The following is a 15,140-nucleotide window of genomic DNA, read 5'->3' as shown; positions in this document are numbered from 1 at the left end:
TCATCTCTGTAGCAACTACCAGGGCATGGAAACCTAAGTACTACTTCCCTTGGCAACCTGTTCTTCAAGCACCCAACTATGAATTTGTTCATTCAGCTCTGGCAATCTTCCTTTCAGAGCTTTCCTCTTGGCTGCTGATGGTAATGTTCAATCCATGGCTCCTGTCTGTCAGCACGAATTAACCTTTACCACATCTGTCAAAAAAGGCTTAATGGAGAGGAAAAATAACATATACATCGCTTGACTTTTCATCGCTTCAAGTCAAGTGATGAAAAAAAAGTGTGAGTTATCCCACAAATATGGCAGTCTTCCTTAATAGCCCATCTACTTTATGCATTTCACCTTTACCCACTGGCAGAATCTAAGACTATTCTTGGAAGGTGGAGACTTTAGGTTTGAAAGCCTCACCAACGCAACCAGCATGTGGATTCATTTCTTCTTCACTACCCTTTTCAATCAACTGAAGCTCTGAATTTTGCGTCACTGTGAAAAACGACACTGGTTTTCCAGGATCTTCTAGCGTATGGTTGTTGAAACGTGAACACAGTTGGGCATCAATTAACCCAATTTACACATCAAATCTGGTTTTGGAATGAAAACAGAAGGATGACATTAATCTTATGGAATGGTTCTGCCTTCAAAGTTACTGACAATTTATTGACTGTCTAAATGTCGGGTCGTCGCCAAGAAACCAATCAGTTCAGATAATCCCTAATAATTCTGATCACTGAACTGGCCAAAGAACCAGTCAGAACTGTGCCAGGTTCTCTGCGGCTTGCCATGGCACATTAATCGGAACGTTACTTGGGACACGTGTAGATATTTGAGCCATTACGTATAGTTTTGTCTCTGCGTAGATTAGAGAAAATTCACAGTTAAAATACATCCAATACAAGATGGATGACATTGAGAAAGGAAAAAAAAAGGTCAAAGCTTGAGAGAGGGGGATGTGAGGAGCAGGGGATTGTCCAGCTGATGGACAGCAGGCGCTTTTCAAACTCAAGAACTACCAGCTTTGAAGCGCAGAAATGACGTGCCTGACTCAGCAGGTACACGTTTTTCCTACTGACATGGCGGATGCTTTCACCTATAAATATGCACATACTGCTTGCTTGTTAAATTGCCAACTTTTCTATGTAGATTAGACCCTCGCTCTTGATGCGGCAGCACTGAGAACAAGCCAATGTGCTGCGGAGGACATGTGGTCCAGGCGTAATCCCCTGCTCTATTTTACCAGCAGCTTCGCCACTCAAATCCAAACATAATTTTCAGCTCGGGCGCTACACACAAATGCCCTCTGCACTGGAATCAGGCAAGTCCCTGCGGCATTTTTTTTTTTTTTTCCCGCCCTGACCTACTTTTATAGTAAGATTATTGCAACTGTCATTTTTTCCATGTCTGTTTATTAATCCCCAGAGCTAAGCCCAGAGGCACTATTTCAGCACTTACTTAACAGTTTAGGGTGTTTTTTTTTCTTTTGGTCTTCAATTATACACCCTTCTGTCAAGTCACTGCATAGTGTTTTTAAAAAAAATTGTTTAACATATGCAGCCCTAAGTGCTTCATTGTAAATGCAAGGTGTGGATTTCTGAGAAATATGAAAAAGGTGATCATTTTACGTCTGTGTTATGCAGGCCAGTGTAGCTCTTACCAGCTTTGACCTTATGCAGCCCTTCTTGTAATGGAAAACCTCAAAGGTATTCAGAGCTTTCAAAGTGCTGTGAACAAGAAGTTGACTACCCAAAATCAGGTTGAATTACCAGGTGGGTTGTATGTCTATAAAGCATTGCATTCGGGCAAAGATAAGTTTGAAAACAAAGAAGAAAATTAACCGTGCATTTCAAGCACAATTTAACCCCTCAACCTTCACTTTTTGTCATGCGAGAACTCAAAATTCCCATGTATTTTATTCTGACTTTGTAAAAGACTGCCATATTTAGAGTGTAATTATGAAGAGAAGGATAATATCATGTTATTTTTTTAAAATTATTTGCAAATAAAATTCAAAAATGTAAGGGTGTGCAGTTCATGGAGTCATCACTTTTTTTGTCTTCATCAGCTTTGCACATTGAGAGACCAAAGTTTTATTTTCTTCTTATTATTATTATTTTAATCATTTTCCCCCGCTCTCAGCATTATGTTGCCATCTTTAACAGTGTGGAAGGTGTATTCACAGAAATTGTGTTGTTTTAGTTTTCATCCATTCTGTCTTTTGTTTTTGATGTTAGCCAAAATGTTAAATTTTGGTCTCTTCTGACCATTTCTCCACAGGTTTGCTTTTCCGCCAACATCATGACAGACTGGTATTGAACTACGGTAAAGAATATTTTTTGGCCACAGAGAAAATTACATTTTACTTTAATCTCCACTCTATTAATGATGTTTATGACAGAGAGGTTGTCATTTGTACCTCTCTATCTACACAACATGGCAGTTCATCCACCTAGTTCACTTGGTTAGTGGTAAATAATAACTAGCTAAAGCTCTGCTATATTGTGTCAAACATTACAGAGCAGTTCTTGTTGCTATTTTTTAACCGATGCTGTTAATCTTGCTACACTATAGGAGCCAGATTTCTATTTCTTTCCATTCATAATTATCCATTATTTTGTACTGACTTATTACATGGGATCTAATAACATATACTGAAGTTTAAAGAGAGGGTACTATGTATTTTCCAGACACATGGTGCATGTAAGCATGTTACATTTAGTTGTTATAAAAATTCTGTATATCTTAAACATAAGAAATTTGACTTTATAATTCAACAGCTTTAAATTGGGCCTCTGTCTCTTTAAGAAGCTCCTACTCTTTCCGACGCTCCATCTTCAGCACACCTTTTGTGGAAATAGGCGGCGCTTTGAGGGAGGAACTGCTGAGGCCCTCCCAACTGGTTGCCATGGGAGATTAAAGGATTCCTCAAACATCCATGAAAGAATCAAATCAACACCCCAGGAATGTTTTTGATAAATGAGCATTATAACATGATTTACAGTTTTTACAAAAGTTGATTTTACATGTTACCTCCCCTCCGTTTTAAGGGTGCAGCATGACAAAATGTGAAAAGTGCATTTGAAAAGCACTGTAGTTTAAAACAGCAAAGAAAAGGTGAATTTGTCTGTCAAACATCGCACATCAACGACGGACAATGATCACTTAAAGGGAGACATCCTGACCCAACTGGAAAAAACACCAAAAAAAAAAAAAAAAGGTGTTCTGTGACCATGGCGAATAGTTTGGATAAAATATCTCATCTATCTTCACGGGAACATTTTTAACGAGCATAAAGTGAACCGATCCATTGGTCTCAAACGCGGAACATTTCTCAAGCCTAGCAGCATCAACAGGCTTCACCCCGCTTCCCTTTTTTTAAATCCTCCAATTTTCTCATGTTTCATCTCAGATGGTAAGTCAGCTCACTCCCCCTCTCGCTCCCCTGCCAGGCCAGTGGGCTACTATTAGGAGTGTGGCTGGCGAAATGCTTTCAAGGCCCAGCCTGCTCAGTCAGTCAGTCAACCATCTGCCCGCTTTAACGAGTGGCTAGAGGGCCTCGTCCGTGTTAATGCGTGTGATTGCACGTACGCCACTGAACGCGGCGTGTTTGAGCGCAGGACCACACTGCATGATAATGCAACACGTAAATATTCACAGGTTTGACAGATTGCACGCATTGCTCGTTATTCAGTCTCCAGTCTACAGACACAGACAGGTGTGCTAAGCAGTCGGTCATATGTTGCTGCGACCAAATGGTTGGAACGCAGTCGCTGCTAAATTGCCCTCCAAAAACGCTCCATTCAGTCGAGCATTGCTCGAACAACAAGTGCTTTGCCACTTGAAGACATGTGGCCATGATAATAAAAGAACTGCAGCTTATTTGCCAACAGACAGCCCGAAATTGACGGTGGCGTTTGCGCAGCCATTTTCCAGGCAAATTGGCTGTCTCTGTTCTTATTATCTCTCTAATTATAGTCCCGCGTCTCCGCGGCATAATCAACAATCAGCCACATCAGTTAATGGCGAAGTAGGGAAGAGCAGCAGTTGGATGAAGCGTGTGCACACTCCCCCCACCCCACGCTACCCAACCCTCCATCTCAATCGTTTTCCCATTGAAGCCGGAGGAAAATGGAAGAAGATTTCAAAACAGATGACGGAGAAGGAGGCAAACCGGAGCCCGACGGCTGACCTCCCGGGACAAATTAGGTTACAAGGCACTGTCGCTGAATTTACTCGTCACACTTTCTCTGCCCTGAGGCGGCAAAATGACAGCCTTTTCTCCCCCCGTCCGTCTAAGCTATTATTTGGCCTGAGTCGTAAGTGCCCTCTTAAAAACCTGGGTTGTTTTTACACAAAGATGTCACGGTTCCCCCCGTCAGCTCTCAGACAAATGGACCACCTACCTACTTCTCTGTTGACTCTTCAGCTCCGACAGTGAGCAAATGGGATGAAGCGAAAAAGAGGTCAAGTCCACTCAGTTCGCTTGGCTGCTCTGCAACCAGCACATCGTGTGCTGTCCTGAACAATGCCACAGGCGTGCGCCGGAGATTTAAGCTCAGAACAGCTTCATTTTTAGCAGCAAACGTTGGAGCATATTAGGAAGCCAAACATAGAAGAAACCATTAAGAGAAATAGCAAATTCTCCGTATTGGATGCAGTTCGAAATAGCTTGGAATTAGCGCAAGTGTTCAGTGAGCATTCCTCTAAATTTTTTTTACATTTTTTTTTATTTTTGGCAAAGTGGAGTCATCTCTGAACCGTGTCAGTCTGATTCAGACACACAGGAAGTGGGTCAACAGTGGAGGGTTCTCAACATGGGTCTGTTCACACAATCTACAATCCTTAAAAGTGAAGAAAGGTGCAAGGTTGGAGTGAAATTGTTTTATTGATGCTCTAAAAGCTACCTGTAAACAACCCTTAACCTTTTTCATGTTTTGCCACGTCATACAAACTTTAATGTTCAGTTTTTTAGGGGTTTTATGTGATGGACCTTCATCTAAACCCTTCCCTATCGTAGCTGTATGTATATTGTTTGAGGTGTTGTGGTGCTGGTAGGTGAAACTCCAGTCTGAACTCATTGGTAGTTTCTAGAATATTTTCAACTACAGATGCAGCTACCACCATATTCTACTGTTGGGTGATGTGCCGTGACATTTATTTTGCCCCACAAATTCTGAGGCAAAAAAAATAAAAAATTACTCTTGGTCTCATCGAACCATGGCAAATGAGATTTCTTATAACTTTGTTTCAAAAATGACTTTCTTTGTTTTTTCATCCTTCCATAATGGCCACTCAAGGGTTATCATGTGTGTCTGGGTTGAATCCAAAGATTGACTGATACACTGAAAGACATTTAGCATTTGGGATACTTTTTATATAGTAACATTTCTGGAAACTTCTTCACAATTCACCCTCGTATCCGGTCTTCATGGTGCTATTTATTCTTCAGTGTTCTCTATCAAACCTTTAAGGTCTTCACAAAACAGCTGAAACTACGCTAAGATTTCACTACACACTGGTGGACTGTATTATTACCAGTTTCACTTCTGAAGCTGTTCAGTTGCACTTTGTTGTGATTGCGGGGTATCGAAATAAAGGGGACTAAATACAAACGCAAGCAACACATTTACATGCTGATTTGTGTTGGTGTATCACATAAAATCCTGGTGAAATACACTAAAGTTTGCAGAAATATACAAAACATGAACAAGTACAAGGGGTTTAAATACATTTTTGAAAGGCTCTACATGTATGAAAATGCAAATGTTATGACTTTAAAAAACATAATGAAGGAACTTATTCCTTGAATCAGATGGTTATCCTCTCAACGTTTCAGCAGTAGAGTGTTCAGAAAGATTAAGCTAACATTAAGTAACCTTGATGCAGAAGTAGTGGCGTCATAAAACAAGAGAAATCAGTTTTATGTGTATAACATTGTCACTGGGCTATTTGAGATTATGTGCAAGAAAGAAGGAAGGCTTTAATGTCTAAATCTTCAAATACTGTCAAAGAGGTGCGTCTCATTACACTCCCCAAGGAAGAGATGGCCTTGGCCCAGAAGCAGAGCAAAAATAGGTGATGTTGTTTCTTATCCACACTTTGTGTATACCTTGAGGCCTCCGCATCACCTTGCCAAATCTGAATACATTTAATGAAGAAAAAAAAAACAGGAGAAAGAACTTAGAGTTGTAATTTTAGTCACATCAGCTAATAGCGTATCCACCGCTGCCTCATCAAATGTAATAACTGTGAAGGGAGCGGAAATGCTGAGCCCATCACCTCCAATTTAGCTCCCACGTGAAATACGGAGAGTTGCTGGGCTGTATGTGCAACAGCCCACAAAGAAATATTCAGACTCCCAAGTCCTGCAAGATCTGCAGTAAATATTTCAAACGCAGAGCTGCTCTGGCTTGATAGAAATTATGCTGATTTGGGAAGGCATCACCGCAAACAATGCAGGTTTTTCTTTTAGTTTTGTTTTTTTTCCAAGGCACTTTATAAATGAAGAGTGGTTGTGGCACAGATCACATTAGGTGAATGGCAATGCAGTTATGGAGATTACGTCTAATTCCAGAAGCTTCTATTGAGATTTATGATGTAGCAAAATACTTTGAGGTCTAAGCCACATGATGGGAGATGGTTAAGAATATATGCAAAAAAAAAATAAAATAGAATAATGAGATTTTTTCTCTCGCTCTTAGAAGCTGGAATAAAAACACAAACCTTGTATTAGGTCAGTTCTATATTTGAAAGAAACCCCTTTTGAATTTTTCACAAAGGCCTTAATCAATATTTATTGCTCGACACAGAAAACAACGAAGCCAGCCCTCTTACCTTCCGTGCAGTATCGACCTACATATCCAGTTTTGGAGCAGTCACAGTAGACTTCTCCATCTGCCAGTGAGCAGATCCCGCCGTTCTCGCAGGGATTCTCCGTGCAAAGGCCCATCATCTCCAGACGGACCTTCTGGCTATTGACCAATGTTGGCAACTTACTCCCGTAACTGAGGTTGGTGATAATCCCTTTGAACGGCGGAAGTTCGCGGACCGAGGGCAGGGTGATGGCGGCCGTGCGGATATCCCTTGGAAGCCCCCCAAGAAAGAGGTCGCTGACGATCTTCATGAACTGCCGCTGGGGGCGCACCTCGCCCGTCTTGCTCTGACCGTCCACGGCCAAGCCAGTCCACAGGTTCTCCCTGTTGATGGCAGCGAAGTGCCAGCGGCTGTCGTTGACCGGCTTGTCCGAGGTGATGGTGGTCTCGGCGCAGTCGATGCTGACGTGGAGCTGGAGCTTGCCCTCGGACAGGGCGAGCAGCAGAAAGTCACAGTATCCGCCATCGTCGAAGTAGAGCAGCAGACCGTCCGATTGTGAGGTCTTGAACTGAAACGTCAGGTCGCCCCTGGAGCTGGCATCCCAGCGCACGTAGCGAGCCCACTGGCTTTGAGAACCGGTAAACTCCAAGCCTGCGCTCAGGCTCAGCAGGGTACTTAGCAGCAGACAAAAATGCCCAGGAAGGCTGTAGGGATTCATTGTAGAAAAACCAAAGGGTGTCGAAAAGAAGGGTTGGAATTTGGGGATAGATCCTCAAAGTGATGGAACCATTTGGTAACAGTTTAGCTCCAGCGTTTACCTGCTGACTCTTATACTCCACATAGGTTACTTAAATATTCTTTGCTTTAAGATCTAATGTTGATAATAGATTGAATCTTGATCTTGTCCGGCCAAGTCTATGGTGGGATATATGTATATAAAAAAAGGTGAAAGTGCGATGATGACGTCAGTGATTCAGAGCTGCGTCTGATGATTTAGGGTTAGGCCTTTGAACCAACTTCCTGCTTTGAAGCATGTAACAATCACTGTTGGCCCAGTTTCACGCCCCATGATTTGGTACTCAGCTTCGAAAACAACTTGGACAGACCTGGTGGGGGGGACAAAAATAGCGTATGAATACATTTCTTTGAGCAGAACTCTATCATCTTGCAACAGACTATTCCCAGATGAATGGATATCTGATTTATGCAACACACAGATCATTTGTAATGCATACTGGGAGTTTTGATTCAGCTCTAAAGTATGTAGTCATAATAAAAGTCGCATTTAGCGGAATACAAGCAAAAATCATCCCTTTGGGCTAGACAGACAAGATACTGCAAACCCCATCCAATTCAAATCTGACGTTTTTATGCCTACAAGCAACTAAACACCCACTAATAACACCCATAAAGATCTCATGAGCCTTTATTGCAAGGTGCCATGTCTTTCAATTGCTCTCTTTAAACTGAAGATCATCTCTGCGGTTTCAGCTTGATCTGAGATCCGATTTCTCGATGAACTTATTCATGAGTGATGCAAACAAACAAATTAATCTCGGCGACCGCTACCGCTGACTTCCTGACCACTGGAAAGCCCGCTGAGCTGAAGCCGAACATGTGTTCACCTTCAAATGTTAGGCTGCTATCTGCAAGGGGCTGCTGGGATTCTGATTAGTATGACTAATTATCCACCGCCACTCTTTCTCTCTCAATTTCTCCCATTTGCATGCCTTTGAGGGATTACAGCCACAAACACAGATCCAGAAAGATGTAAGGATGGATCGAGGTGGGTGGGGGGACATTTCATGCTTGAATCCCACTTGTTCTCTTGGTAAATAGATATCTAAATCGTTTCTATCACCGAGGAAGAGTGTCAAAGCATATCAACTAGGACACAATCGTTGCTTGCTGCAGCTCCACTTATAGACTTCTGTTTAATTTTGCTCAGCAGAGCTACAAATGATGTACAAGGTGAAACCTTATATGTGTGTGTACTCTTCCAGCCCTTTGCCCTTGCAATTGTTTTGGCAGTGGTCTGCCAACCAGACAAATGCATTGTCCAATCATGACAGCAGCACAGAACCAGGAAACACAATAGGCCCTTTAACCACCTGCCCTGAATAGTTAATCTTGCTGCAGCAGGCGAGCTATTGAATTCAGGTAACCGATACCTATGTTAATGCACCGCATGTGTGTGTGTCCTAGTGCAGCTCTGTCTCTGACGACGCCGGGTTGCCTAAATGGATGATTGTCTTTGTCTTAAAAAGAGATTCGATGAGAGGTTAAAAGGTTCTGCTTGGAAAAAGAATCCTCAATACCACCGTGTTAGTCCGGCCCACTATAAGGACAAGGCATAGATGGAGTACGTGGATATGGGATGGGAGGGTTAGGCGCTAGGTCTCTTGAATAGGTAAAGCCGTATGATATCTGAGATGGAAGTTTGGTATACCAACAAGCCAAGCCTCTATTCAATCAACATGACTCAATGTGTGTAATACCTGACTGGGTCATCAGATATCCCCGAACGCCATCGATTTACGGAGAACGCCTACATTGCCATTGTATGGTATTTGTCTTCTTTTAACTTAAGCACTGAAGATTTGTTTGTGTTTGCACTCCCTAAAATGTTTCAGATTTTGTCACATTACATAAACAAACTTTAACATTTGTATTCTACGTTTGAAACCTCAGTTGTGCATAGTTTGATTTTTGAAATTGTAAAATAAACTGCAGAAATATCTGGTACAAATTTGTATTTAGCCCCTTTAGTCAATTTATAGAACCACATTTTGTTGCAACTATGGCAGTTAATCTTTTGGAGTTGAATCTGTCAACTGTCCAGAACATGAAGCTGCCATTTCCATGTTTCACCATGGTGAAAGCTGTTGTCCTGTGGATTTCTTTCAGCTACGCCTTTAGTCTCGGGTAGTTCTATTTGAACTGAGAACAAGAAAAATGCTGGCTTTAGCAACTGCCTTTCCATTACAAATGCGAGAAAAACTTTGTTGATAATATATACATATGAAAATACACAATTTTGTAATTGTGTTTTCATTGAGAAAGAAACGCAAATGTGAATAAGTTTGTCATTAAAAAAAACATCACGTGCCGTCATCCTCCATCGTCCTGTCATCTTCTTCTTCCTCTTTTCCACCAGTAGTAACATCTGGTTGTTGATCACGTGACTTGTGTGATGAAAAAGGTATTTCTATTACAGTTTTGTGTGAATAACCAAATGTTGATACAGTCGAAAAAACCACCTCATCCTAATGCAAAAACTTTTAATGAAAAACTTGGTTTGTTTCCATTACGCTAATTTATTTTAGTAATTTCAATTTACGCAACTATATATGGTCAGTGGAAATGGGGCTAATTACTATCCTGTTGATTTCTGACAACAATAACTTGTTTTGGATTGAATTTAAGAATACCAGAGTAAAGGAGATGAGTGCACGACTGAAAACTGTAACATTTCCTTCCACTTCCTAACAATATTTTTCTTTTCATTGGTCCAAATTAAATACATTGTGTCTTTGTGGTCATAATGTTAAAAAATTTGGAGAAGCTCAAGGATATCAACAATTTTTTTTTAAAGCTAGCCATTTAGTGCTTGAACCTATGACATTTTGCAAATGAATTTTTAATTTAACTAAATTAAAATAACAAAAGTGCAAGCCTGTTGGCAAACCTGTAGGCTGAGACAAACAAGCCTTGATGTGGTTACACACCAATTGAATATGACATATTTTACTGACACTCTTCCAGGGTTTTTATGAAAAATGCCCTTTGGCTAACCTCATCACTGCAGAGGGCAGAAATTAGCTGTTGGAAGAATTTTTTTTGATGTGATTTAAGAAGAGAAATGCATTCCCAATGAGACAGAAACGTGATTTTATCCCCTTCTCCGTCTTTCTCCTTGCTCCATTTCTCAATGCTCTGGCATTGCTGTCCTTTTTGTCATGCTCAATCCTCAGTGATGGGGGCCGGTTTGTCACAACTCTGCTAGCATAAGAACATATTTTCCTAGATATACACATTGAATTATTAAATAGCACAAGGATATGAGATGACCTGCATGGGTACTGTCACACACTGGCAATAAATGATGCATTGGAACTGCAGCAGATTTATTGACATGTTTTGTAATGCAGTCGAGTCTCCCCCGACGCAAAGGAGACCGCCCCCACTGCCTGCTCCTACTTCCCCCTCTGTTTCTCGCTGAACTTCCCGTCTATCACAAGCGTCAGCCTGGAGCAACGATTTAATCCGACATCAGTCACAGCAGACACAAGTGTGCGAGGTTAGGAGCGGGTCCGAACCCGTTGGTCTACTGGTTGGTCAAAGTAAGGGAGCACACTATGGTAACAGAGGAGCAGAACTATGCTACAGGATAATAGGTTACGTCCACATGTGTTGGACCTGCTAAATCAAATATACGTGGCACAAATAAGACAAAAGAGCGATGTTTTATTTGAGGTTTACTCTTTAACAGTCGTGTCCCACTTTACCTGTTAATGTCTTTGTTTTGTTCACTTTATCTGGGGTGTTTCTTTTTTTATTATTAAAAAAGACTGAACAAAAGCATTGTTAAAAGAACACAACATTATTTTCTTTTATTTTAACACAGAAAACTAAACAATTTGCAAGAACTTTGAGAGTGCCATGACTAGCCAATTGCTAAGCTAGCGTTAGCATCTTCGACAGAGCTTCCAAATGAAGTGAAAATAAAATAAGCCTTCACAAAGACGTGTGATGATAACACATCCATGTCATGAGATGAGGTAGAGAAATTGAATTCACGAGAACAAGGCAAGATTTTAGAATTATGTTGCGCAAAACTGAAATTCCTAATTTGCTTTCACCACTTGCGTAAATGTCTCACAAACCATAAAGTCTTTTAAAAGAACTGACAATAAGTTTAGAATAATTTTGTCTAGATTTGACCGATTTATGCCATTTTTAGACTTTTCTGGTGATATTCATTTATATTCTTGCTTCAGTGTTTCTTTTAATTCTGATAGGTTTGATTAGTTTAGGTAGCTTTCTAGGTTTTTAACAAGAAAGGATAAACTACATAGTAATCAAAAATTGTTAAATATTCCATAGTTAACCATCAATGGTAAGAAACGTATGGTTAGCCAGTTCACATTTAAACGCTGTTTAGGCTTCTTTCATGTTATTATCTAGTCCTAATGATTTGACTCGGTCAAACTGATGAACTACTTCCTTTCTTCCATCAAAATAAAAGTCTCAAGCATGGACACAACAGAAAGCCTTCTTCACATTTGGAGCTTACTTAATTTACCAGACTGATGGCAACTGGGAGTGAGACAGACTTTGGATTGATATCACGAGATCTCGTGGTACACATGGCCTGGCCTACTTCGTCCCAAGTTCAAATTTCCCAGTACAAAAATTCTCTAAAGTAGAGTTTGTGAATTGTAAAATAATCATTTTGTTGCGGGAAACGGATTTTTTTGTTGTTGTTGTTTTTTTTTTTTTACTTTGGCACTAGTGGAGAACCGTGTTGGTTGTCACTTTTTTGCTTTCATTGAAATTCCAAAAAAATAATACTATGCTTAGTCAACCCCATTTCAACGTGTCATGGAGACTTTAAAGTATCTGGTCGGAACACGGTAACATTTTTCGATTCGATTAAGATGCACCGCCAAATACAACTCAATTTGTGACAACCAACCCACTGAATGGTGTATAGCGAATGGCATTTTTTAACGGCTTGATTTTTAGAAAGCTTTACCCCGTTTGTTTAATTTTATTAAAAAGGCATCGTTTTTTTTCACCCCCAAAATAGTTAAAATCACAACTCCTCTTGATCTCGTGCACCTATAGTGTAGAGTCGCGAGCTATTTAAATCGTCTCGTCTCTGTAAAAAAGGATGAATGTCGAGAATGAATATGGATAAGAGGTCATCGTTACCTCTACAGGAAGCTCAGAAGCAATTAGTTGGATTATCCAACACCGGAACAAGTCAAATACAGCTTTTCCCCGTGTCCGATAAAGGAGGTACCATTTAAAATTCAATCAAATGCGCCAAAGAAAAAAAAAACTTAATAGGACAAAAAACCCACGAGTCCTGCACCGATCACGAAGATTTTTTTTTCCACCACCAGCTTTCCCTCGGCTCCTCGCACGGTGGCAGCCTGACCGCGGCTCAGACTGCGGGATGCACAATTTAGCTTCGTCAATTTAGATGCGAAATTCCAACAAGAGATTATTGTCACTGGGACCCATTTCCAAATCAACTCCAGGTCGATTGCTGATGCGGTCACGTCAGAGCAGCGACGACTCAGGCAGCTGAAACTTTCCGCCTCGGTCGCTTTTCTTCCCTCTCGCCATGAAAACGACTCCTGTTAGGGGATCTCTAGTCAAATCAAGCTGTTCTTGGAGGCGAAACTGGAGATATCAAACTATGACCCAAAGCTTTCTCTTACTGCGCCCAAATCCGCATCTCTGCCCCTCACTCAGTCCAAATATGCGAGAGAGAGAGAGAAAGAGAGAGAGAGAGAGGGGCGGGGGGGAGAGGGGGGGGGAAACTTCACTATTTGGCGAAACAGCTTAATACAACATCTACGCTGTCATTTAATTTTATTTAAAAGAATTACAACGAGTGTCCACAAAAAAATATAAATAAATGTTTTCTTACCGCTTTCGACTCCGGACGGATGAAGTCCGAGTGTAAAACAAAGCAAATAAAAAAAAAAAGAAATACATCAAATCAGATTATTCCAGAGCAGAATTCCATTCGCATATATATATTTTCTCTCCCCAGTAATAAAAAAAAAGAAAAAAGAGAAGGTGCAGATGCTCTTGATTAGGCAGTGATTGTAGCAGTGAGGCGCGGTGGAAGTGAGTGCGGAGGGGGAGGGAAGAAAAAAAACCCCGGTCCTTCTCTCTCCTCTCCTCCGGCTCAGTGAACGCGCATCGCTCCGCTCGGCGCTGTACTGCCGACGGGCCCCAGGATTTCACCCACACTGACCCGCCTTCTTCCACAGCACTCGGCACGACGGGGAGAGAGAGAGAGAGAGAGAGAGAGAGAGAGAGAGAGAGAGAGCGGGGAGAAAACGTGGTGGAGGAGGGCGAGGTGGAAATCACTCCATTTGTAGAGACAAATTAGAAAAAGAAAAATTAAACGGGATTTAAAAGAAAACACAGACTTTTGGTCCATTCAACCCACGTGTTTCGAGGAGTATTCGTGAACATGTGCCGAGTTTGGAAGGAGTGGGGGGGTAAATGTAGAGGTTTCACTTGTGAAGAGAGCCGTTCAGATGGATTCGGCGCCGGTGAGAGCAGGAAGTTATTCCTCGTGCTGCAGTTTCCACGCAGGAGGAATAGTTTCCTGTCACAGCAGCTCCGGTTCATTGCTGCTGTCCGTGGTGCTGGAAGCTCCCTTCGCTCGGAGGGAGAGAAGAGGAGCACGCAGAGAAACCAAGACAATGATGTTCATACTTTATATATCACCGCAGCACATGGGAATAAACAAATGAGCGCTATCTTTTTTACGACTGGGTAATAATGATTAGCACGTCTGAGGCTGTAATCAGGGCTTGTGTATTAAATTATGTGTTTTTTTTTTGTTTTTTTTTACAGTGGTATCTCTTGGTTCGCTGTTACCTCGAGGAGGGGATGCTGCTCCCTGGAGCTCGCATGAACCCAGGTGTAGCCAATAAAGCTAATGATCCAGAATGTTCTCTGCCATTATGCCTTCTTTGCCCTGCAAGTATTGCTGTTCGATAAGAAAGCACAACTAGAAACATGTGTACTGATGACTCAAACATCTGTTTTCAAGGTAAATTCCTAAACCTATTCATATTTTTTACTCAGTTTTTTTTTTAATCGATGTGTGTACAGCTCAAAACGGTGTGCGACTGTGACGTCGAATGAGAGTTATATGCGATTTTCAGATTCACGAGCAAAACTTTTTCCGTTCTTTTGAATTTTTTTTTAAAAAAAATCTGAAATGTGTGGCGTGCACGTGTTTACTCTCATGTCCTAAAAAACGACATTTTCGAGGTGTACGTCATTTAATGTCAGCATAAACCCAAACTGCTCTGTCGCGGTGGTCTCAATTTTTATAAATGACTACAAAAGAAGTCTAGAAGAGTTTTACGAAAGAGTTGAGAACGACTGCAAAGACTGTCCCAACATGACACGGTGGTGGCAGCATCCTGCTGTGGGAATGTTCTTGTACAACAGGAAAGTTGGTTAGAGATGATGGGAAAACTCCAACAAATTTTTTTTCACAAGAAAAAAAAAAGGTTGTAATGAGGCAGAATCGTGGGACAAAACTAAATTAAGTGGTATGAATACTTTAG

The 15,140-nt window shown here is 41.2% G+C and overlaps 1 protein-coding gene across 10 annotated transcripts in view; it reads right to left on the bottom strand.

Moving 5' to 3' along the window:
* Window positions 1-13,801, bottom strand: part of nrxn3b (neurexin 3b) — a 397,106-nt gene extending 383,305 nt beyond the window's left edge. For 4 of the 10 annotated variants that reach the window (XM_028040039.1, XM_028040042.1, XM_028040041.1 and 1 more), the window contains exons 1-2: window positions 13,472-13,799; window positions 6,829-7,913 (exon numbers count right to left, since the gene is read on the bottom strand). In XM_028040039.1, the coding sequence (XP_027895840.1) occupies window positions 6,829-7,525 (697 nt within the window). In that variant the 5' untranslated portion in view covers window positions 7,526-7,913; window positions 13,472-13,799. Of the gene's footprint in view, window positions 1-6,828; window positions 7,914-12,744; window positions 13,237-13,471 lie in introns of those variants that run through there. The other 6 variants (XM_028040046.1, XM_028040044.1, XM_028040045.1 and 3 more) reach the window with 3 other exon arrangements.
* Window positions 13,802-15,140: the final 1,339 nt, after the last annotated feature.

Source organism: Xiphophorus couchianus, chromosome 15 (assembly GCF_001444195.1).
Source record: "Xiphophorus couchianus chromosome 15, X_couchianus-1.0, whole genome shotgun sequence".
NCBI lineage: Eukaryota > Metazoa > Chordata > Actinopteri > Cyprinodontiformes > Poeciliidae > Xiphophorus > Xiphophorus couchianus.
This window is presented reverse-complemented; position numbering and strand designations above follow the sequence as displayed.